This window comes from Dendropsophus ebraccatus, chromosome 4 (genome assembly GCF_027789765.1).
Source record: "Dendropsophus ebraccatus isolate aDenEbr1 chromosome 4, aDenEbr1.pat, whole genome shotgun sequence".
NCBI classification, from domain to species: Eukaryota; Metazoa; Chordata; class Amphibia; order Anura; family Hylidae; genus Dendropsophus; species Dendropsophus ebraccatus.
The window spans coordinates 40,032,365-40,058,023 of record NC_091457.1 but is presented as its reverse complement, the minus strand read 5'-3'; the positions used below and the strand labels follow the sequence as shown (position 1 = coordinate 40,058,023).

The window sequence follows — 25,659 nt, the reverse complement described above, 5'->3', positions numbered from 1 at the left end:
TGGCCCTTTTCACACATCAGTATTATACTGCTCACTATTACAGATCTGTAATTGCTGACAGTATAGTAACCACTGATTTCAATTGATCCTTTTACACAATTTTACGGATCTGTAAACGGGCATGGATCACCTATGACTATGAATGGGTATATGCAATTGTGGAGGGTTGTGGACGCACATTCCAAGTGCCGTCTATATCTGCAGGTGGATGTGTAGCTGTAATTTATAGGTCAAGAGAATAGGGCCAAAATGCAAAAGTAAGCATTTTCATAATGTAAAACATTTGCAACATTACTTACTTTTGCATTATCTGACAAAAAATAAAAGTTTAGTAGGTGAAAATACCCCTTTTTATGGCTATTAGCATCACTTGAATGGGAACACCTGCAGTTAGGCTGGGTTCTCTTTTCCATATTCAAATAATTTAAAGGGGCTTTCCCATGACAAAGCATTTTCCGCCAGCTAGGCTGAAGATGGCAGGAAGCTGTTTTATTTGTAGGACAACTGTAACATAAAAGTAAAATTTTGTCAAACTGCTGTAATGGTAGAGCAATAGGCTGGCAGCATTCAGGAAATGAACACAATCATGGTTAGGTATTTGCCGTTAAAAATACCATTGTAATACAGCATATCTAGGAGCATTGTACAAATTTTTTATGCAATTAGGCCACACCCAAAGGCCAATTAGTAACCCCAAACTGGAATAATGTACCAACAGCCGTCATTGCACTAAGGGGAAGCCAGACAGCTAAATGACTTCCTTTATTTTAGACTGAGCTGAAAAAATGTTGTGTGAACATAGCCATACAGATATGTACATAGGTCTTCCTAAAAATTAAAAATTTTTCGAATTTACTTGCCAACCCTGTTTACAGATGTTTCATGCCTTTAAGTAGCCTTAAATTACAAATACTGGTAAAACCTGATTGACATTTATACCACATTACCAGGAGCATTAGTAATTTTCTTAAAAATTGTCAAAAAAGTACAGATGATGGCTATGTTCACACTACGTAAAAGTACGGCCGTTGTTGCCATCGGCAACAACGGACGTACTTTGTACAGGTGAACAATGCCTATTGTTCTATGGGATCCCGGCCGGAGCGTATACACATCGTATGCTCTCTGGCCAGGATCCTGCACGAGGCCGCAAATAACTGACATGTCAGTTTTCTGCAGCCGCAATTCAATGAATTGCGGCCGTAGGAAACCCTGTCAGCTCAAACAGTGAAGAAAGCACCTCGGCCGCTTGCTTCACTGTGTGCTATGGGAGGTTCTGATGCGGGCGCATGCTGATGCGCCCGCATCAGAATCCTGCCGCCGAAAGATCATCCGGCCGGTACTTAAGTACTGGCTGGGATGATCAGTGCAGAGACCGGCCATTCCTTGACCCGGCCGGGGTCACAGAACGGCCGGTCTCTCACGACGTGTGAACATAGCCGTACTGTGCATACATAGTACCTGGAAAGATACATTTGGAGACTTACATTTGTGTAAAGTAAATGCTGTCTTATATACTGAAGAGGGAGATTTATCAAGCATGATGTAAAGTGAAACTGGCTCAGTTGCCCCTAGCAACCAATCAGATTCCTCCTTTCATTTTGAAAAGAGTCTGTGAGGAAAGTAAAGTGGAATCTGATTGGTTGCTAGGGGCAACTGAGCCAGTTTCGTTTTACACCATGTTTGATAAATCTCCCCCTAGGTCTCTAGCAGTACACTAGATATCATTAAATCCCAATAATAATACGACAACAGTGTGCTACTTAGTTTACTAGTTACTAGTTTTCTAGTTGCCAGGGTAAATGGTATCTTATTCTCATTAATGATTCTTTTATCTCTTCTTTTTAGCCTGGAGAAAGTTGGTCCCCTAACAATAACAACTGTACAATTTATAAATGTACCAAGGTGGCAAATTTACTACCAATTACTAGTGTGACAGCTGCAAACTGTGAATTTAAAAGCATAAAAGACTGCAGTGTTGTAAGTTGAAAATATTAAATGCATCTGTGCTGTACTTAGAGCTAGAGTGTGTGGCAAGAGTTGAGGTAAATTCTGGGGGGAAATTCTATTACATTGCATAGCCGTGAATAGGTCTACATCAATAGGCCTACAACTGCTATATTTCATAGTTAAAAGGATTGTCTCATTTTGCCTGAATGTTTGAGTGAATGTTAAACAGGATTGTTTAAAAGCAAATAGGTAAAATTGGATATGTACTACACACATTATATAAATATGCAGTTTTTAGGTACATTTATATACTTCACAGTTATATCCCTCACGGGTCTGAACTGTGAACTGTTGCTGTGCAACAATACACACACTTTTCCACATTCCCTTTGCTTTAATGCACAGTGGAGAATAACTGCCAATACTTCCAGGAGAGACCAGGGGTTTGCAGTTAAACTGAGCATATGTGACCAACTTAGTAGATGCCATAAGGTGGTCATAATCAAGGAGGACAACATGTTCTCAAAACAAAGCAGGTACATGGGGATTAGTAAGTATAGGTCTCTCATACAGTACGTTTTCATATATAGATATGGTTAATTTTACATTATTCATTAGATTAGACGACTTAATTAGGGATGGTCCAAACCTGCCAAGGTTCGGGTTCGTACCAACCCGGACTCTGGGCAATGATTCCCGCTGTCTTAAACCTCCATGGAGAGGGTGGATAAAGCGGGAGGACCGCCTAGAAAACTGGGATACAGCCTATGGCTGTGGCTGTATTCCGGTTTTCCAGGCGGTCTTCCCGTTGTATCCACCCTCTCCATTGAGGTTTAAGACAGCGGGAATCATTGCCGAGAGTCCGGATTCGTACGAACCCGAACCTCGGCAGGTTCGGACCATCCCTAGACTTAATGATCTTATTAATAAAATCCCTTTAACTGCGTTTTTTTCTTCAAAACAGGGTCACCAATATTTACCGCCATCTGCCAGCCAGTGCTGTGGTAAATGTGTACAGTCTAACTGTGTGATATCTTTTGGTGTTGGAAATGTAACTCTCCTTTTGGTAAGCAATTTTACATCCTTGTCCAGCCTTGATGTCTGTTGTGACTAAGCTGCTGGTGCAGGCACTATGGCAGGTTGTACCAGCACAACACTGATCTAATAGATCAATGCAGTGCATATGCATTGCATTGATCTATGTAAGCAATGAAATGACTGCCTATATTAGTCTTTAGTTCAGTCTATATTAGTTATATTTTTTTAAATATTCCCTAAAAAGGCATATCAATTTGGTAATAACAAAATTATACCGACCTTCAGAATGAAAATACTATGACATTTTTGCTGCATGGAGAACAATGTAAAATGAATAAACAATCTTTTTTGATAATCTTTCTTTACTAAAAATAATATAAAAATAAAAAACAATCAGTGTGTCACACATGCACCACAATGGTACATATGAATCTGCTTACTTGTATCACAAATTTTTTTTTAGTACCCTAGTACCCAAAGCCTTCGAAATGATAGCTACAAATATTCCTGAATAAGAGGAAGCCCCAAAATTCACTATGTGCTCTATCATGTCTGAGGCCAGTTTAAGGGGTACTCTGGAGAAAAAATGTTAAAATCAACAGGTGTCAGAAAATTATACAGATTTGTAAATTACTTCTGTTTAAAAATTTCAAGTCTTACAGTACTTATCAGCTGCTGTATGCCCTGGAGGAAGTGGAGTTTTTTTTTTGTCCGTCTGACATAGTGCTCTCTGCTGCCACCTCAGTCCCTTACAATAGCTGTCCAGAGCATGAGAGGTTTTCTCTGGGGCTTTGCTACTGCTCTGAACAGAGGTGGCAGCAGAGAGCACTGTGTCAGACTTAAAATAATACGCTTCTTCTTGCAGGGCATACAGCAGCTGATAAGTACTGGAAAGCTTGACATTTTTTAATAGAAGTAAGTTATAAATCTGTATAACTTCCTGACCCCAGTTGATTTGAAAAATTTTTGGGGGAGTTTCTCAAATTCACTTCAGAACTGAACTGGTCCCTTAAAAATTTCCTGAAAATTTGATCTTTACAGCTAAACTTTCTAAACTTTTACAACATTCTAAAAAATTTTGCCAGCATAAAGTACAGTAGATTTGTAGTTAATGGGATTTAATAATGTGGCATAACTTTTTTTTTACAAGAAGAGAATTTAGAAAAATGCTATTTTTCCCACATTTTTCACAGAATTGTTCACATTTTTCACAGAGTTTTTAGAAAACACAAGCATAAAGTAGAATACTGTATGTCACAATAAGAACTCAATCATTTGAATAAGTAAAAGCTATTACCAGCTAAAGTAAGTGGGCAATGGCTTTTATTTAATCTTTGGTTCCTTGGACTCCCTGTCTCATATACAGATGGATAGTTTTAAAGCGGTCCCAGGTCCAGCACATAGAAGAGCGAGTGGCACAAGAGAATATTCAAACTGCACATACATGAAGGATATTCTGATCAGTATAAAAAAATAACATGAGAAAAAAAGATAATAGGTTGAACATTATGTGATGATGTCTTCATGAGGGTTTGAAATGTATAAAATGTAAAAAATTACAGTATATAGCATACACACCTGCTTTCAACCAGCCAAGTCCAGCGATGCTTCTCTTTTCCTCCTACTGTATGTTTCTTTCCTTGCATGATGCGAATCTTTTAAGCGAACCACTACAGTAGTTGAAACAAGAATAGAATACTGAGTTCAGTAATCAAGTGTAGGGTGGCCTGGGGACATTGCTGCTCTAAGAAAGTATCAAACAGGGGAAACAGCTTTTTTTGTTATGGTAAGACACCTAGCACTCATTTTTTATATATTTTGGACAATATAAAATAAAATGCATCTTTAGGCCACATTCACACTCTGTATTTTAGCAATAAACAAAGGCGTTGTAGTAGGTTGCAACAGCAGCCGTTGTTTATTGATTACAATAAAGTGAATGGAACAAAAGCCGTAGTGTTTACACCCTGTATGGCCGTTGTTCTCTGTGGCCACACAAAAAAATTGTGGTCTATTTAAATAGCCGATGCTCACAATGTAAAGTATGGCTCCTGACCGTATTTTACACTGTGGTCTATGGCAAATTGAAGTGCGAATGCCCCCACATTCTAATAAAATCAAGCAATGTTCATCCGGCCGATACTGCAGTATCAGCCTAGTTAACATCTCAGGCATTGGCCGTTGTTTGACACAGCTGTGTCAAACAACGGCCGAGGTTCTCACAGTGTATGAACATGGCCTTATAGTGGTCAAAGCTCCTTTTTTTGATAGAGAAGGTGAAATTCCTTGTATAGTGGAAAATTCATGAAAACTGTCTAACAAAAAATGTCTTTATTGAACATGGCGGACTACCTGAGTGCAGCCCTCTTTTCAAATCCAGCTCTTGATATATGAAGTCTAATATTGGAAAAGTTGTGGCTAGCCTGGTATTTCTCAGGCAGTGAAAATGTAGTATTACACATCATGGAGCAGAACCACCCCTGCATGAGATGATTGGGATATGTACCCTCCTTCTCCACACATCAGAAGGCTTACTTCCGAGATTGGTATAATCATAAGTGAGTGTCAGGCAGAAGAAGCCACCTTCTGCTCTCTCTCCCCCCCCCTTCCCCTAGCAACCCCTTTAACAAAACTTTTTCACCCATGCTGACTACACAATGTCAGGTGTGATAATGTCATGTAAATGTCAGGTGTGTTAAATTAGGACTTTAAATATTAGAGCATATGGTGCCCAAAGCTGGACTGCTAAATATCTGCTCTGTTAGGTCTGACCTATCCATGTGCTTAATAGGGTAGCTTGTTATGTGCCGATGGCTGTTGGCAGACGCTGATACATTCCAGGAAGGAAAGTGGCAAAGGCATCAGATGTCAAGCAATGAATTGAAAACATGTACTAAACTTGCTGGGCTACCTGATCAATTGTTCTAGAGTGCAGCAGCATCCTGTGAAAAATAGTAACAATAATTCAGTCTTAACGGTCTACTCTTTCTGGTTTTCAGGATGGAGTCACTATTCCTTCCCCCACAAACAAGTGTGTCTCTATTTCATGTAAGAAGGAACTGGGACAATTTCTTGTAACTTCATCAGCACCGTCCTGCCAGTACAAGAATAACCAGAGCTGTAAAATTGTAAGTAGTGAATTAACTTGTTCTGTGAAGCTGCTTATTTTCCCGGATTTACCGTTCAATAATGATCTGTATTGCTGACTTTTATGTTTAGGGAGAAGTCTTTGTGCAACAACCTAATGAATGTTGCGGCCAGTGTGTCCAAAGATTTTGTGTTGCTTTTGCATCAGTTGGAGTGCCCAGTCTTCTGAATGTGAGTTAACATATCTGTTATTTTTCTGTAGCTCAGCGTTTCTTACAGTCAATTCAGTCTGATAGATAAATAGCAAATAATGTACTGAAAAGAAGCACATACTGTAGCTTTTGTGGCCTCCAAAACAAAAAATGCCAGAAGAGCTGTCCAAGATTTTCTTGGCTTTTTTTTTTTTTTTTTTGCAGTCTTTAACTTTAGTTGTGAATAGCTTTCCTTTTTTTTTCCTCGTTTCTTTTTATTTATTTTTCAATTTTTTTTCTTTACAAAAAGAAGAGTTGACAGAATTGTAACCACCAAACAAGAAAAGACATTGATTGACAGTGTATTTTAACAGGCACGCAGGCCCTAAGGGTATGCTCACACTGAGCAAATAAATGCCCAGTGTCCTGCAGTGAGTGAATGGGAGGGCGTGTGCGTCCGCTTCCTCCCCTCTCCTCTTAAAGAATTGACATGTCTCCCATAGTCAGGCAATAACACACTGAGGCAGGCGGGATTCCGCCACATAATTCCTGCAGCAGAATTCCACCTGATTTGCTCAGTGTTAACATACCCTTGCAGTCATATAGTTATTGCAAATATGGATTATGAGAGTAGTTTTGAAAACGAGGCTACAATTCGCAAAGAGATGTTCAGAAAAGTCTGATAAAAATTAACAAAAAAAAAAAAAAAATATGTACATTCCATGATAGCAATATGTGATACATCAATGAATTTTGTAAAAGTAGGGAAGGTGAAGGGAGGGGGAAGTGAATTTAAGCCTTTGGAATTTTTGAGATGAACAGAAGGATTCCGTTGAACTTTGTGGAGAGAAACACCACCAATTGCAGAAAAAACGCTGAACCCTCAGCATGCTGTGTTTTGGAAAAAATGCTGAAAAAATGCCAGAGAGGAGAGAAAAATGCCACAGGAAAAAAATGCTAAGTATGGCATTTCATAAAATGCCAGTGACTTCAGATAACATCTGACCAGCAAGCGTTTTTGCTCATATAAATGTGCGGCTGTGGCTGCTGGAGAGGAAGGTGGCAGAGGGGATGCTCAGTGTCCCTCCAGTGTCCTGTGTCCCTTAGTGTCCCCATGTCATCATCCTCTCCAGCAGCCACAGCCCGCACAGCTCTGGGAGTCGTGTCGTGACATCACCATTTTTGCTCCTGTTTGGGGGGTAGGTTTAAGGGAGGGAGGGGTAAAAATCTGAAATCTGATGCAGGAAGGGGTTAAAAATGAAAAGTGGGCATGTCCCTTTAAAACCCGCTAGCAACATATTTATGAAGCAGATCATAATTTTTTAAAAAGATTTTCCATTTAAAAATCAGCCACTTCGAGTGTGGTCGGATGGTCGGGTTTTAGTTCTGTTGTGTGAAAAACCCAACAAATTTGCTAAGGGCAATCAGAGACTATATTCTCACCAAGTTAAAAAAAGGCTTCTGCTTTTTTATATTTTAAGTTCTTTATTTGATTTAAGCATTTTATTTGACTTCAATGAAATTGAAGTCGGGGGTATGGCCCCGCAGCCTAATGGAGTAGACGCAGACTGTGTGTGCTCCGCTTTAGCACAAGGTTTTACCTGCAAAACCCAGCAACCACCTGAATTCAAGTCCAAGAGACACCCCCAAGCTTTACTTTACACAGGGAGCGGGATCCATTCAAGACACCAGCGCTATTAGGAGCAGTTGACCAAGTTGACCAGAGCGCCGGTGAGCAGGATCACCTTTCCACTTCCCCACAAGCATCCTCGGTGAGTGAAGGGGAAGCCTCCCGGGAAAGCAACTATGACAGCCTACGTGCTCAGCGCAGCATGGCCCCCGGGTTCCCCCTGCTAGCACTTCTCACCAGCTGCAGGGAGCTGATGACTGGGCCTCAGACAGTGATCCTCAAACACAAGTTACCCCACCAGAGGATGCCCTAGATACCCTCCCGCTGTCTGACACGGTACTCACGTCCAGTGAAATGGGAGACATGCTGCAGGTCCTGAGAAAAGTCTTTCAGCAAGACATCAATGCTCTGTTTAACCCCCTGTACTCCACAGTAGATGAATGGGGCACAAGAGTAGAACATACTGAACACAAAATGGAAGAGTTTGCCTCCTCTCATAATTTCCTTATTAAATCACATGAGAGCTTGGTGAAGAAAGTACAGCTACTTAGATCTAAGATAGCAGATTTGGAGGATCGCAGCCGCAGAAATAATGTCAAACTGAGAGGTGTGCCCAAGGACATTCCTGCTTATGTTTGTGACCTCATTAAAGTGGTCCTCCCTCACTGTTCTGACCGGGACTTAGAAAAAGATAGGGTGTACAGAGTCCCTAAACCAAAGCACTTGGAGCCAGATGTACCCAGGGACATTTTGCCTAGGGAACACTTCTTCTAAATAAAAGAACAGCTAATGGAGTATTCAAGGAAAAATGCCGGATTGCCTGCACCGTATCATAAAGTGGCGCTGTTTGCTGATCTCTTGGCTAATACCCTGCAAATAAGACAAGCGATGTTACCGATTACTCTATGCCTCCGACATAACAATATCCTATACCACTGGGGATTCCTAGTACGACTACTGATCAATAGAGCAAATAATATTTAGGTGCTCAATATGGTAGACGAAGGACACAAGCTGCTCGCTTCCTGGGGACTCGAAGTGCCGCTGCCTTGAAGACAACGTGGCCCTCCATCGAAACTCAGTGAGCACTGAACTGTGGGCAAGTGAATTGCGCATGTTTCTTTTTATAGAATGTGCTCTGAGGGAGTGATGGAGAGCTTCTGGTTTTAAGGCTTCAGGTTTATACTCCAGTTCGGCTATTTCTGATGATAGCCATCTTTGTTTTATGGCTCTGTTTTTACTTTGTTAGTAGTTCACAATGCCATTCTGATGTATACTGTTGTGCACAGTATTGCCTGACATTAGACCTTCCTTGAGGCACGTGTTCTCGTGCTGGGAGACACTATGGTATCACCCACTGTGATAGCATCTGACCAAGCGGGCTTTGTGGGTGGGAGACAAGTGTTCCACAATACCAGGAGGATGCTACATGTCCTTCACCACATAGAAAAGAAGCGCCTTTCGGCATTGTTGCTAGCCTTCAATACCGAGAAGGCATTTGACAGGCTATGTTGGTCCTATACCTCCTCAGTTCTGCAGCAGATTGGGTTCACTGGTAATATTTTAAAGCGACTCTGTACCCAAAATCTGCCCCCCCCCCCAAACCACTTGAACCTTCGGATAGCTACTTTTAATCCAAGATCTGTCCTGGGGTCCGTTCGGCAGGTGATGCAGTTATTGTCCTAAAAAACAACTTTTAAACAGCCCCGTGCGCAACGGGAGTATCTGTGCCCTAACTTTGCACCACCCCTCCTTCCCTCCTCTTCATCATTAGAAATGCCACGGGAACATTTTCTCCTGTCTGAACATTGCACAGGTGCCTTAACGCTCCAGCCCATGTGCCGTGCTTACACAGGTCAGTAATAGGAGACAGTATGCCTGGAGTATTCCTAATGATGAAGGGGGCAGGGAGGAGGGACAGAGAGGTTGTGCCAGCCTAATGCATACACAATCTAAGCCCCGGCCATTGGGCACGGGGCTGCCAGTTTAAAAGTTTATTTTTTAGGACAATAGCTGCAGCTATCCAGAGGTATAAGCGGTTTGGGGGGGGGTGTCAGTTTGTAGGTACAGAGGTCGCTTTAAGTGCAATGAAGGCACTGTACTTCCTGCCTTCTGCGTCCCTGTTCACAAATGGAGCCCTTTCTTCAGTCTTCAACATAACCAATGAAACACGGCAAGGCTTCCCCCTATCCCCATTAATTTTCACAATTTCAATGGAACCCCTTGCCCAGCTTGTACATCTAGACCTGTCTAACCATTAACGGCCTTTCCCATATTATTACTCTCTATGGGGCTGATGTAATCATTTCCTTAATTGATCTTTTCACTTCGCTCCCCAAAGTGATGTCCCATATTTCCACGTTTTGCCAATTATAATATCACTTGAACTCCCAAAAGACACAAGCCTTGCCCTTTCAACTATCAAATCAAATTATCCTCAATAAAAGTGACAACAGCACTCACCAAGATGTCAGTGACATGGATGCTTTATTTCAGGAAGATACAAACAACAATAACAGGTACATTCCAATGGTAATAGCGACTACCGTTTCGTGCTTGTGAGCTAGCGCAAAACAATTGTCACTCTCACTATTGGAACGCATGTTTAGTCATGTGTTTAGTCTATTTTTTTCAACCAGCACAAGACTAAAAAGCTGCCTTCAGGAGATTGGACCTGGATTACTGGTAAGTAAAGCTTTTTTTTTTACAGCATAATAACTTAAAATAATATTAATTATAATAATAATAATAATGAATGTAAAATGCAAACTTGCTTTATTTCGCATTTAATGTTGATTTAGATTTTGTAAGGTTATAACGACAGGTAAACTTTTAAAAACAAATCAGCCACCCCTAGTGTGGTGAGATGTTAGGGTTTAGTTTTGTCTTGTGAAATACCTGCCAAACTTACTAAGGGCAATCATAAACATTAATAAGTCTGTCAGTCTTGGAAACTAAAACCCTGAGGTGTGGGGTTCTTAAAACCATTCAATCTTAGTAAATCAGGGCCCTTGACTTCTGGGGGAGGGCTCACTGTTACTACTATGAATGGTGTGATCCTCTGCTATCCATGTATAGGTGTTGCCTTTCATTGATAATAAAAGAGGAGAATGCAGTTGAAGGTTTATTTTAAAATAAAGATAGTAAAATGGAAAATTAGAAAAAAAAAACAATATGATAAAATTTTTAATATATGTATGTTTAACAGAAAGACATCATCTAAACAATAAGTCCTTTTCTAATGACAGATTCTCTTAAAAAGGAACCAGTCAGCACGATAGTGCTGATATGGCTCCCAGCTGCACAGTATAGATCCACTGTGCATCTCCCCCGAGCATACCAGCCGCATTTGCAGCGGTAGCTTGACATCGGGGAAAATGTAGTTTTTTCAGGACATGTGAGGCAGAGAGAGGGGCGGCAACTAGTCATCTGGGCAGGGAGCCCATGATTAGTCAAAGCTCTCTGCCTGTCAGCACGGTCTAACGTATCTCTCTGTCTGTCTATCATCCCTGCAGAGGGCGCTGATAGACAAAGGGCCGTGACTAGCCTCTCCCGTCTTTGCACCCCAGAATAAAACTACTTTTTACCTTTAAATATAAAGAGCAGTACAGTCCAGAAAAACAGGAGGTCAATCTTAATCTACTCTTTCTGTTTACAGGAAGGACAAACAATTTTTTCACCCAATGACACCTGTATATCGTATTCATGTATAAAAGCATTCGGACAACTTAATACAGTTTTATCAAAAGAGACCTGCCAATATAACAGCTCCAGCAGCTGTAAACCTGTAAGTAGTGAATGAACCTGTTCTGTAAAACTATTTTACTGATGTATTTTTGAACCTGGAATGATAGTGTTCATTTTTATTCACAGGGTGAAGAGTATGTGAAATCTCCTAACCAGTGCTGTGGTCAATGTGTCCGAAATTTTTGTGCTGTTATTATAGCGACTGGAGAAACTAAACTTCTGAAGGTATGTTGACATACAGTATATGTTGTTTCACTCTAGTAAAGCTGCCTTTTCATCTTATCAAACTGTACTATAGGTTACGATCCTGCTCACTGCACCTACAGTATACACAGAGTACTGTGTAGCTCCAGAATTTTTTTTCAGCATGATTATTATGATGATTATTATGTAACACATTCAATTTGTTTTAATAAAGCATATCTCTACCTTTTGTAACATTTAAAATTAAATTAACTCATTCTTTATTTCCTTTACACAAGATCATTTTTATACTTTTGCACCATTCTCAACCTTAGCTTTTATAAGAAAAAAAAAAGTAAAAAAAAAAAAATGATTTTTTTTTTTTTTTGTTTTACTTTTGTTGGTTCTTATAAAAACTAAACACTTGACCTATATATAATGTTATTTATTTTCTAAAACCAAACAAAAAAACGTTTTGATACGTCATACAGACATAGCAAAAGTGTCTATTGGAACACTGAGACCCTGACAAATCTCGAGAGAAAGTAAGGAAAAATATGTGTTGCATTAAAGTGTCACTGTCGTGAATTTTTTTTTTTTGCAGAAATCAATAGTCCAGGCGATTTTAAGAAACTTTGTAATTGGGTTTATTATCCGAAAAATGCATTTTTATCATGAAAAAGCAGTTTGAAGCTCTCCCCCCTGTCTTCATTGTTCTCCTATGGAGAGAGCTAAAGAAAAGACCAAAACAGAACAACAAAGAGTTAATCTACAAATCCCTCATGGGATATCTCCTGTGACAGTCACCAGTGACCTGTCTGAGCTCGGATTACAGCTGTCACCCAGCTCCGTGCCTGTAATCCTCTGTTATCTGCTTTCTGCTGCCGGCTAACTCCCTCCTTCCTCCTCCCCCCTCCCCTCTCCCTAGAGCAGACAGAGTACATCTCCTGCAACAAGTCACTATTTTCAGATTTTTTAGAGTGGATGAAAAAGAGGAAGGAGGGGGGGGACCTGGGAAAAAGCTTTTTACATGCAGATAATGGCAGATTTGGCTAATAAACCCAATTACAAAGTTTCTTAAAATCGCCTGGACTATTGATTTCTGAAAAAAAAAAAAATACGACAGTGACTCTTTAAAGACTATAGAAACCTTCACTTTTTTTTATTTTTCATTTGTTTCCTAAGTGCAAAATTAAGCAAATTGCCAAATGGTCTTTGAAATTCCTTACCATATAGCTGCTACTCAGAATATGGGCCAGTTCAAACTTTGGAATCAGCTAGGAAAATGTTCCGCCTAGAATCACCTCTGCACAAATTCATTTTTCATTTAGTAAAATTAATTCTTTTTTTCAATTCCACGCTGAAAAATTTTATAACAGAAACTCACTGCTCAATTAATTTCAATGGGATTCCACCAGCGGAATCCACCAGAAGACTAGACATGTCAATTCTTCTGGTGGAAATCAGATAAGGCGTGGAAAATTCCGTACGGAAATTCCCCTGTGTGAACTGCAGAGCGCAAATTCCATTGAACACAATGGAATTTGGCTCTGCACTTTATTTTCAGGTGGAATGTTCAGTGAGGAATCAGCACTGAAATTCAGCACTGATTCCTCAGTGTCAACTGGCCCTAAGATAACTTGATGGGCTTTTTGCTCTCTCAGTGCTATACAGAACAGGAAGGAGATTACAATCAGCTCAGATATTAAACAGGACTGCAGTTAGGCTTTTATTACATATGAAGAACTGTATAATCAACAGAATGTACTGTTTTTGGTTTTCAGGAAGGACAATCTGTTTCCATCTCTAACAACAACTGTTTGGTGTATACATGTGTGAAGTTAGCAGGACAACTTACTACAATTGCAGTAAATAAGACCTGCCAATTTACCAGCTTACAGAGCTGTAAATCCGTAAGTAATCTATTCACCTCTTACAAGAAAATGCTTTTTTTTATTGATTTACTTTTAAATATTGATCTATTTTATTTACTTTTATATTTAGGGGGAAGAGTATGTGCCACCTACTGCTAACCAGTGCTGCGGGCAGTGTGTTCCAAAGTTTTGTGTTGTTATTTCACCAACTGGAGGCATTCAACTTCTGGATGTAGGTTAAAATTTAATAATAATCTTTATGTAGTGCCAGTAAAATACTTTAAATGTGGGATAGTACTATAACAAAACAAAGATGTAATCAAAGAAGTAATTAAAATCAACAAAGAAGTGGAAGTAGTGCAGCGGCTGTGCTTATGATTGATTGCTGCAGGATACATAAGACAACCACAGCAGTGATCCCAATAACTTGCTGTAGGGTCCACTGGTGGTTTATCATGTTGACAGAAGTATTGCCGTATGCAGTGTTATCCCTCCTGTCAAACTGAGAGCAGAAACAGAAATATATCCTGAAACATGCTCATAATGGGCAGTTGCTTAACAAATCGGATGTATTCAGCTTTTATCACCCAAAATACCTATCTTTGGCTCCCACTCCAGCCTCTAATAATGGCTTTAAATGTGTCCCAAACTATATACCCAGGTGCTGTCCCCCAATTCAATTACCATAATTCCCTAAATTCTTCTTTTATTTCTCCTTATGCTCTATTAAAGTCAACCAATGTTGACTTTTCCCCGGATTTTCCCTGCGTTTTTTTCCATCCAAATGTGCTGCCATCCAAATTCCTCTATCACTTTAGCTAGTTTTAACTTAGTCTCTCCACGAGAAATTACCCCTATTCTTACCCTACCCATCTTCCCATTCAGTATAGCATTAAAATCCCCCATTACCAGTATAGGACAGTTGTTTTTCCCTGTGGAGTAAGCAAATAGGATTTCCAGGATAGTAGTTCTAAAGGGGAGAGGAATATAAATGAATGCATGTATACATATCAATCTTACAATGGAGGAAGACATAACACCCTTCTTTATAAATTTTTTTGTCAAATAACACCCAACCAATTTTTTGATACTCCCTTCGAATAATTAGAGTACACCGAGTGATAATAATTAGAATACCATAACTTGGAAAAGACATGCACTGTATCCCTAGTAAAATGTGTTTCGAGGAGACATACTATCGCAGGAAGCACTTTTCTAATGTAATTCGCTACCGCCAATCAATTTATCTGAAAGTCCTCTAACGGTTTATCTACCATTTAATTCCTGAGATAGATGAAATGTGAAAAAAAACACAAACCCCAGCCCCCCCTCCCTTGGCACCCCCAACACCAGTTGTACCCAGAAGGACTGGAGACTACGAATATCACACAGACACCAACAAAATTAGTTGTACACAGAAAAAAACGGTTGCAGGTAGTATCACAAAGTCACCATCAATGTTAGTTATACATAGGAGTGGTTGCTGCTATTATATCAAAGTCACCAATAATGTTATTTGTGCACAAGAAAGCAGATTGCAGGTAGAATCATGAAATCACCATCAATGTTAGTTATACATAGGAGGGCTGGTTGCTGAAAATGTCTCAGAGCCCCCACATATGTACTGTAAGTTGTACACATACTAGACGTATCTCAGAGACTTCACCAATGTTAGTTATACACCGAAGAACTGGATGCTACTGGTCTCACAGAATCACCAACTTACTGAGTTGTACCCTGCAAACTAGTTGTTAATAGTATCTAAGTCACCATCAATGTAAAGGCCCTATTCCATGGGCCACGGGCCAGCTATTACACATGGTGACAGCGAGCGGGTGAGTGCGGGGGGGGGGGGGGGGGGGGGGGGGGCGGGAGGGGCTGCCAGGGTAATCGCTAGATCGTCCAGGCAGCCCATAGAGGATAGTGGCGGTCTGCTGCCGCCGCTCCTATTCCATGGGGCGACTGCAGCAGATCGCTGCTATCACGGTCGTTTGTTTTTCAGTATGTATGCACAGGGAACTTACCTCGTAGCGGATCTCGCTGCAAAACTCACAGCAAGAGTTGCCCTGTGTGAAGGTACCTTAAATGTTAGTTGTGCACAAGAGGACTGATTACTGCTAGTATCTCTGAGCCACCACCAATGTTAGTTGTACACAGGAGGGCTAATTAATGCTTAAAGTGTCACTGTCATTTAATTTTTTTCAGAAATCAATAGTACAGGCGATTTTAAGAAACTTTGTAATTGGGTTTATTAGCCGAAAAATTTATTTTTATAATGAAAAAGCAGTTTGAAGCTCTCCCCCCTGTCTTCATTGTTCTCTATGGAGAGGGCAGGAGTAACAACAAGGAGTTAATTTACAGCTACATCACTGGCTATCTCCTCTTACAGTCAGCACTGACCTCTGAATACTGGCTTTCATTCAGCTCCCACCATGTAATCAGACAGGGGCATGTCTGATGCAGCAAGACACAATTTCCTGATAATTTGCAGTGAATGGAAAAGAGGAGGGAGGGGGGGCCTGGGGAAAGTCTTTTTGAATACAGATAATGCCATATTTGCCTAATAAACCCAATTACAAAGTTTCTTAAAAACACCTGTACTATTGATTTCTGCAAAAGAAAAAAAAAAAAAAGACAATGACTCCTTAACCCCTAACGACTGCGGGCGTAAATATACGCACTGGCAGCCTATGCCTTAACGCAAACGTGCGTACATTTACCCCCGCGGTTTCCCCGATCGATGTGTGTACAAGTGACCCCATTATGCAAACTACACCCCTCAGGGAATGTAACAAGGGGTGTAGTAAGCATATGGACCCCACTGGTGACGGGCACAAATGTGGAACAATGTGGTGTGAAAATGAAATATTATATTTTTTACACTATAATGTTGGTTTAGCCTTGAATTTTTCATTTTCACAAGGGGTTAAAAGAAATAAAAATGGGGTCACTTGTGGGGGGTGTCGAGTCTTTTGGCAGCACGAGGGCTCTGTAAATGCGACATGGCCCTTGAAATATATTCCAGTGAAATTCAGCTTCCAAAAGCCAATTGGTGCTCCTTCCCTTTGGAGGCTCGTCCTGCGCCCCCTTGGCACTTTATGTCCACATGTGAGGTATTTCCGTACTCGGGAGAAACTGCGCTACACTTTTTGTGTTTTTTTTTCTTCTTTTATCCCCTTGTTAAAATGAAAAATTGAAGGCTTGAACAACGTTTTAGTGTAAAAAATAAAATTTTTCCTTTTTCACGCCACATTGTTCTGAAAATCTGTGAAGCACCTGTGGGGTCCAGATCCTCACCGCACCCCTTGTTACATTCCTTGAGGGGTTTAGTTTTCTAAATGGTGTCCCTTTTAGGGGTGTTTTTTATGTTTTAGCACCCCAGAGCCTCTGCCAACCTGAAGTGGTACAGTCAAAAATGACCAAATATTATACGGTAATGACCTAAATAATCTCTGCACAGAAAATTTTCTAATTTCTTACACACTTAGCTTTTATTTCTATGACTCCCCTAAAGGGTTAAAAAAAAACTTCCTGGATGTGCTTTTGCAGATTTTGAAATTTTACTGAAAATTTGGAAAATTGCTGCTAATGTTTTAAGGTTTCTAATGTCTAATGAAAAAATGAAAGATAGTTTAATAAATGCCGCCAACATAAAGTAGACATGTTGCTAATGCTATTTAATATATCATTTATGTGGCATAACCATTTTCTGTATGAGCAGAAAAGTTTCAAAGTTGAAAAAATTCATTTTTTCACAATTTTTCACATTATTTAGTTTTTTTTTTTCATAAAGATTCGTTATAAGTATCGACTCCAATTTACCAGAAATGTAAAGTACCATATGTCACAATAATCTCAGAATCAGACGGATAGGTAAAAGCATCCCGAAGTTATTAATGAATAAAGTGACACAGGTCATATTTATAAAATCTGCTTCGGTCCTTAAGACCATTTCAGGTCCGGTCCTTAAGGGGTTAATTATGCATTAAAGGACTAGTTGCTGTTAGTATCTCACAGTCACCATAAATGTTAGTTGTACACAGGAGGACTGATTACTGCTGGTTTCTCAAAGCCACCATCAAAGTTAGTTATACACAAGAGAGTCACCATTAAAGTTAGACATACAAAAGAATGCTTATTGCTAATAGTATCCCAGAGTTACACACACTGTTAAACTTAAACAGGAGAGATTTTTACTGCAGCATCAATTTCAGTTACTTGAGGTGTCCTGGATTAACATATACCAGTCACTGCATTGCTGGAGCAACTCTGTTTACCAAACCAGACTTCACTTTCCATCAGCTCCCAGACAGCTGATCCTCTCACTACCTCTGTCTAGGTAGCCTACAGCCCACAATACACAATTCAGCTGAGGAAGCTTATGTGATACTTAGAGATGAGCGAACCTGGAGCATGCTTGAGTCGATCCAAACCCAAACTTTCGGCATTTGATTGGCGGTGGCTGCTGAACTTGGATAAAGCCCTAAGTCTATGTGGAAAACATGGATATAGTCATTTGCTGTATCCATATTTTCCAGACAACCTTAGAGCTTTATCCAACTTCAGCAGCCCCAGCTAATCAAATACCGAACGTTCGGGTCCGGATCGACTCAAACCCAAACCCGGTTCGCTCATCTCTACGCTCGGCATCAGATTCCCGCTGTCTGGTCACTACGTGCAGCGGGTGGATACAGCGCGAGAGTTCGGACCATCCCCAATCTCTAGTGATAATCTGTTCAGACACAGATAACACAAGGAAACTGAGGAATTTTATTAGTTGTCATCCAGTGACAGCGATGAAGCACAGCAGAGCAGGCCTGGTCAGCCTAGTACATCCACAGTCTCCTATGCACCTTAAAGAAGCAGTTCACAAAAAAAAAAAAATTTGGCCCCCCCCAGTAGCCGCTGGCATGTATACTCACGGAAGATGATCGATGTCCCGCGGCGTAGCTCCGTCCCGCGGTGCCGTTCAAATCTGGCGCGCGCTCACTTCTGCCGGCGCTGTGACTCCTCTTCTCTCCCTTGTAATTTGAACGCCGGAAGTCACGCGCTTCCATAGAGAATGCATATAAGCGAGTGACTTCCGGCCTATAATGACAGCTCAGAGAAGAGGACTTACAGCGCCGGCGGAAGTAAACGCGCGCCGGATTTGAACTGCACCACGGGACCGGAACGGAGCTACGCCGCTGGACATCGATCATCTTCTGTGAGTATACATGCCAGCGGCTACCGGAGGGGGGCAAAATTTTTTGGGGTGAACTGCTTCTTTAAATTCTTGAAGTCATAAAGTGTATATATTACAAGGCTATAATGTGCTTTATGCACTTTGTCGATAATACACAGTATCTCCCAGGAGGTAACCTGAGTTTTGATCTGCTTAATAAAGATAAGGCCTCTCGTAAAACATTTTAATTCAAAATTGACAGAAGCATACACGCCAAAGAAAAATATTGCTATTGACTGAATCCTTAGTTTTGTTCAAAGGGAGGTTAAGATTCTGGCAAATCTACTGGCAAGACATGGAAAAAAGGTATACGTTCTGGGTGCAAGGTAGACAGTCTGGGTGCATGAAGGTATATGAGTGAAAAGATTCCAAATAGCCTTCTGAAATGTTCTCCTAACCCTAACATAAGTGGCTGGATAGTCTGGGACCTAAATTCCACAGTTGGATAAAGGTTACCACTTTACCTGTATACAATTTCTACACAAGTGTGTCCTGTGTGGAAGAACTTGACTGGCCTTCTCAAAACCATGACCTCAGGCCAATTGAACAGCTATAGGATGAACTAAAAGAGATTTTCAGATGGGCCTGCATTATTGTTTGACTGGATGAATGGGAAAAAGCCCAAAGACACCTCAGAAAAAGTGGAAACCGCTATAACTGCAAGTAGGGATCCACTTCATATTAATGGCTATGGATTAAGAAATAGATGTCCCAATATTTTAGTTTTTTATAGATACCATCTGGAAGTGGCACAACTCCATGACCCAAGGAAATGGTACAGTTCCATAACTCTGAGAAAATTCCAGACCCATGCTCTTTCATAAGCTGCTTGGTCATATGGACCCGCATGAATATGCTCCACCCCAAAAAAAGGTTTAGCCATGTCTCTTACCCCAACTCTCCCCCCTTCTGTCTCCTACCACTGACTTAAGCAGGAAGCAGCATCACTGTGTTGGCCAAAGCAGCAATGTTTTCTATAAAATAAAGGAAATATAATTATTTAAACTTGCCAGATAAAGTACTAAGCAGAACAGTACAGCATAGAGTGGAACTTGCAGTCCACCAATTTCCATTGCCAATACAGCCAGTAAAATACAGTAGGTCAGTCTTAACAATCTATTCTTTCTGGTTTTAGGAAGGTAAATCTATTTCTTTCCCCAATGATATCTGTACATCTTACACATGTTTGAAGTCAGCGGGACAACTTGTTACACTTGCAACAAAAGCGACCTGCCAATTTAACAGCTCAAGGAACTGTAAATCTGTAAGTAATAAATTAACCTACAGTATTCTGTAAAAATGCTTATATTCATTGGTTCAATTATTAACAGTATACAATAAAATACATTTAGGGTGAAGAGTATGTGCCACCTACTGCTGACCAGTGCTGCGGACAGTGTGTCCAAAAATCTTGTGTTGTTATTATACCAACTGGAGACATTAAACTGCTGAAGGTATGTTAAAATTACATTATAATATTAATGTTTTAAAAAAAATGGGAACAAAAAAGTTAAACTGGTTCCCCCCTACCTATCATTAACATTAGGGATGGTCCGAACCTGGTTCGGGTCGGGTTCGTACGAATCCGAACCCTCAAAAATGATTCCCGTTGTCCGCCCGCTCCGTGGAGAGGGTGGATACAGCGGGAGGACCGCCTGGAAAACTGGGATACAGCCTATGGTTATGGCTGTATCCCAGTTTTCCAGGCGGTCCTACCGCTGTATCCACCCGCTGCACGAGCGGGCAGAAAGCGGGAATCTGATGCCGAGCGTTCGGGTTCATACGAACCTGAACCTCAGCAGATTCGGACCATCCCTAATTAACATTAATATTAAGGGCCCATTTACCTGCCGCGGACTCCGCTCAGAATCCCGTCTACCTCAGTGTCTCAATGTAATGTTTTGTACGCCTCTACTCTCCACTACTCCCCGTGTAAAGAGTTGTCTAATATGACAGCCACAGAGATCCCATGAATTCCCCTGGCTGCCACGAAAATTGATTGGCATCCAGATCAAGGGGGTTAATTGATTGGCATCAGGTACCTCTGATTCCGGTCACTAGAGATGAGCAAACCTTCCAAAAGTTCAATTCAGCAGGTTCGGTGAATCTTGTCGTAAACTTCAGGTTCATTTGAACGGAACCTCAAAGTGTCACTGTCGTTATAACTTTCAAAACCTAAATCAAGAGTAGATGTGATATAAAGCACATTTGCAATTTACATAAATTATTCTGTATGAAATATCATGCTGTAAAGCAAAGCTATACTTACTTGTATTCAGGTCCAGTCTCCTGAAGGCAGTTTTTCAGTTTTGCACTGGTTGAAAAAAAGAGACTAAACGCAGGAAGTCCTGCTTATCTGCTTGCTCACAAAGAAGGAGGTCATTTGATTGACAGATACATTGAGCCGTGACAATCAGTAGTGGCCGGGAATTCCTACCTTTGATCTTCAATTAGCACAAGACTAAAAAACTGCCTTGAGGAGACCTTGATTATAAGTAAGTATAGCTTTTTATAAAGCATAATAACTAAAATAAAAGAATAAAGAATGTAAATTGCTCACATCATCTGTTGATTTAGATATATAAGTTATAACGACAGTGACTCTTTAAACGAACTTCACTAAAACAACTAAATGTAAAAAATGTCAAATTGATTTTACTGGAAGAAGTGTCTGTTTAGAGCATTAATTCTTGCCATTTTGCAGTATAAACCCTCCCCCCCCCCCTACACTCACAAAACACATCAAAACTGGCACCAGAAAAGCCTGCTGAACACCAATAGAAAGGTGCATCTATGTCCCTGTGTTTCCTTCTCAGGGGAGCTGCGTCTCTGCCCCTGCATGAAAGTAAAAGTACAGTAAAGGAAAATATGATGACGGGTTGGCAGTGTGGTGCAGAAGCTCCTGAGAGAGATGCTTGCCTGGAGTCCGGCCATCCAAGAGTGCTTATGGGGTGGCCTAGAGAGGAGACAGAGTCATGGCAAGTGATGCCTTCATCACCACCACCGAGCTACAGAGAGGCTAGGGGTGAGGAGACAGTTCCAGGCAAACCACCATCATGATACTAAGGGCTCATATTGGGCACAGAAACTAAGATAAGTGGCTGGAGTCTAGTAGTCCCAGAGAGACCATCTTGTCTTAGCCCCCTAGGTACCCTTAGTGGCATAAGTTTATTTCCAGGCTCAGTAGTTGACCCAGACAGGGAATTTGGAGCCACGCTTAGGCCCAGAACACTATCAGACAGACCGGACACCCCTTTATGTGGTGGAACCTACTCCCTCCAGTCTACCTCAGGCGCTGGTTCAGGGAAAAGAAACAGCAGGAGGGGCAGTGCAAAGATATTTGGAATGTCCGAACTTGGGAGAACAGTGTCCTGAACAGAGACAAACTGTCGTCCAGGAATTTGATAAAGTTAGAGGATACAGCTTTGTAAAGTATCCAGCGTGGCCATTGTCACCACTCTGTTAAGAGGGACTAAGTCCTGGACTACATGCACAATCTTAAACCCAGTGAGCAGGTGGAGCACACCCCTATGTGGGGGCCAGGTGGGTAGTGGCTTCTGCAATCACCTGGCCAGGTGTGTTGCCTCAGGTACCTCATTCATCATCAGCAAAACCTGAAGTGTAGGAGGAAGATCCAAAACAGCCTGCCCAGGCCCTGCTTGACATGCTTGAGGGTCTGTGTTTGACACCGTTGCCAGGAGCAGAAGCCATCCCTTCTTTCAAGAAGCCAGTCCGCCAGTCCCTCCTACTTCCAAAAGAGTCCACATGTGAACAGGCACCATCTCACCTCTTTTGAGGCAGTCATTCCCCAGAACCAGAGGGGGTATCTTCCAACATATTGGTTGCCACTTCTGCATCCACAGGCTCTCAACTGTATGTACACCATCAGGAGTAATTGGATGCCCAGATTTCTCAGGCTCCACAGGTTGAGGTCTCTTGGCCCTGCATAAGCAAGGTGCCACAGTAGGTACAGTTAGAGAGCCTCTGTTATGCACCTTTAGGCTGTGTTCACAGAACGTAAGTTCCGTAGTAATCACGGCCGTTATTGAAAATCGATTTTCAACAACAGCCGTGATTACTACGGAACTTAATTTGTGCTGCAGCTGAGGGAATCCCGGCCAGAGTGTATACACATTGTATACACTCCGGCCGGGATCCCTAGCAGCACCGCAAGAAAACTGACATGTCAGTTCTCTGCGGCCAAAACGGTCACTGCACACAATGGAGCCGCACACTTCATTGTGTGCAGCGGGGAATTCGGATGCGGGCGCACACTTATGTGCCCGCATCTGAATTCAGCAGCAGTGAAGATCATCCCACCGATACTGCAGTACCAGCCTGGATGATCTTTTCTGACACGGCCGTTCCGTGACCCAGATGGTCTCGCGCTGTGGGAACATGGCCTGAGGTAGTTCTGCTTTATATTATGTAGGCCCAATTAGGCACACACCTCAAGGTGGTAATGTAAGGGCCCTACTACATAAAGCAGTTATTTGGCCAATATCAGCTGTTATGGCCGATAATCGTTATGTGCCATAGAAGACAACGATCAGCTGAGATGCATGATGTCGGCTGATCATTGTCTTTTAACATTTTGAAAGAGGAACGATGCAGATAGTAACAACCTGCTGCCATTGCTCCTATGTGCCCCCCTGCAGCTGCAAGTGCCCCCCTGCACTCACCTGCTCAATGTTGGCGCGTGTAATAGCCCTGTGTAATAGGGGCTTTAATGTTAATTTGAACTGATAGCAACCCAACTATATAAGATAATCTTTTTTTCCTTTCTCTTTAAAGGAAGGTGACTCGCTGAAAAGTGATGACAAGTGCATAACATATAACTGTTTAAAAATAAGTGAACAATTTCTCACGGTTGCAACAAAAGAAAATTGCCCAAGTAGCCGCAGCTGTGGACCTGTAAGTTGCTAGAAAAAGGTCATAATCATTATGCTGGTTAAGCTGGTTTCATTCAATCGGTTGAACAAACGGCAAGACTATACTCGTCCTGGTGCTGTTCACATAGCATACAGCAGTCTCAGGACTATCAATACGTCCTGGCTATTTATGGCAGCCCCCAGCTGTTGACAGCTGCCAGGGGCGCTGCTAATAGCCGATATGAAGTGATCATCCGTGCTAGCTATTGAGCCATTTAGATGCCGCTGTCAAAACTGATAATGCAATTAAAATGGCCTAAACATACCTCATTTGTGGTTTAGGGGTCTCTTTGAGGCTTCCCGTGGCTGCATGCCTTCAGCCTGTCTCCAGAAGGCTGAAGCAATCAAGTGCCAATTGACAGATCAGTGAAGTAAATATAATCATGGTTTGGCTTAGTAGTGCCCTAGGGCAGTGTTTTTCAACCTTTCCATGCCGAGTACCCACAAGGATGTGATCAATTTAAACTTTTTCCTTAATAAGGTCAAGATCTGCTGCCATAGGCTCTGTATACAGCAGTTGATTCCCAGATCAGATTACCCAATAACAATATGACTGATCTGTAGGACCCAGTAATAATGCTTAAGGGGTTAAATATATGTGGAATCATTCCCCCTTCTAAAGATTAACAATTCATTCCATATTTATTATCTTTTCAGTCTCCCTTCCTCAGTTCTGAGCTTGCTGCTTTCTGCTGAAGACATAGAAAACTGTATATGAGCTGTTCATTCCATCTCCTCATCCTTCCTCCTACCTTCCGAGACTGCTCATGTAAACACATGTAAACAGTGTTGATATTTCTGCACTCTGCAATGCTGGGAGGGTTAATCTGAGGTCAAGTTGCTGATGACCTCTTGGCATTACAGAGTACAGATACAGCCAGTCAGGGACACTGTTTATATGTGTTTACATGAGCTGTCTCAGAAGGTAGGGGGGAGGAAGGGAACACGGAGAGAACACCTCACACACTTTTTTCTGTGCCCAGCAGAAAGCAGCAGCTCAGTACTGGGAGAAGGAGACTAAAAAGGTAATAACAAGTATAGAAGGAGTTGTTAGTCTTTGGGGGGGGGGGGGGATGCATAACCCCCATTTTAGCTGAGGGGAATACCTCTTTAAGCAATGTGAATTAATAATGCTACCCGTAGCCAATAATAATGCCCTCTTATCTAAAAATACATTTCCATTCCCCAGTAACAATGCCCCCTGTAGCCATTAACATTGCCCTCTCCTCAATGATAACTCCCCCTGTGGCCAGTAATAATGTCCACCTTGTAGCTAAATGCATTGCTTCCTGTAACCAGATATGCCACCTTAAGACAGAAATGCCCAATGTAGCCAGGTATGTGTTTTGCAGCCACGTATGCCCCCTGCATCCAGATGTGTGGTTTAATATACCACTTTCTGTTAGGTATGCCCCCTGCTGTCAAATGTCTGTTGGTGCCAAGTATGTCCCTCGCAGCCTGCTTTGCCCCTGGCTAGGTATGCCCCATGCAGCCAGATATGCCCCTAGCCAAGCATGCCCCTGCAGCTGGATATGCCCCTAGCCAGGTATGCCCCTGCAGCCTGATATGCCTCTAGCCAAGTATGCCCCTGTAGCTGGGTATGCCCATAGCGAGGTACGCATCTGCAGCTGGATATGCCTCTAGCTAAGTATTCCCCTGTAGCTGGATGTTCCCCTAGCCAAGTATGCCCCTGTAGCTGTATATGCCCCTAGCCAGGTATGCCCCTGCAGCTGGATATGCCCCTAGCCAGGTATGCCCCTGCAGCCTGATATGCCTTTAGCCAAGTATGCCCCTGTAGCTGGAT

At 41.7% G+C, this 25,659-nt stretch overlaps 1 protein-coding gene across 1 annotated transcript in view; it reads left to right on the top strand.

Moving 5' to 3' along the window:
* The window catches only part of LOC138789264 (mucin-2-like), a 198,815-nt gene that overhangs the window by 156,763 nt on the left and 16,393 nt on the right, over positions 1-25,659 (top strand). Inside the window, exons 26-36 of the mRNA XM_069967868.1 lie at positions 1,849-1,980; positions 2,915-3,016; positions 5,988-6,116; positions 6,208-6,306; positions 11,555-11,683; positions 11,770-11,868; positions 13,611-13,739; positions 13,831-13,932; positions 20,060-20,188; positions 20,277-20,378; positions 23,719-23,838. Of these exons, the coding sequence (XP_069823969.1) occupies positions 1,849-1,980; positions 2,915-3,016; positions 5,988-6,116; positions 6,208-6,306; positions 11,555-11,683; positions 11,770-11,868; positions 13,611-13,739; positions 13,831-13,932; positions 20,060-20,188; positions 20,277-20,378; positions 23,719-23,838 (1,272 nt within the window). The remainder of the gene's footprint in view (positions 1-1,848; positions 1,981-2,914; positions 3,017-5,987; positions 6,117-6,207; positions 6,307-11,554; positions 11,684-11,769; positions 11,869-13,610; positions 13,740-13,830; positions 13,933-20,059; positions 20,189-20,276; positions 20,379-23,718; positions 23,839-25,659) is intronic.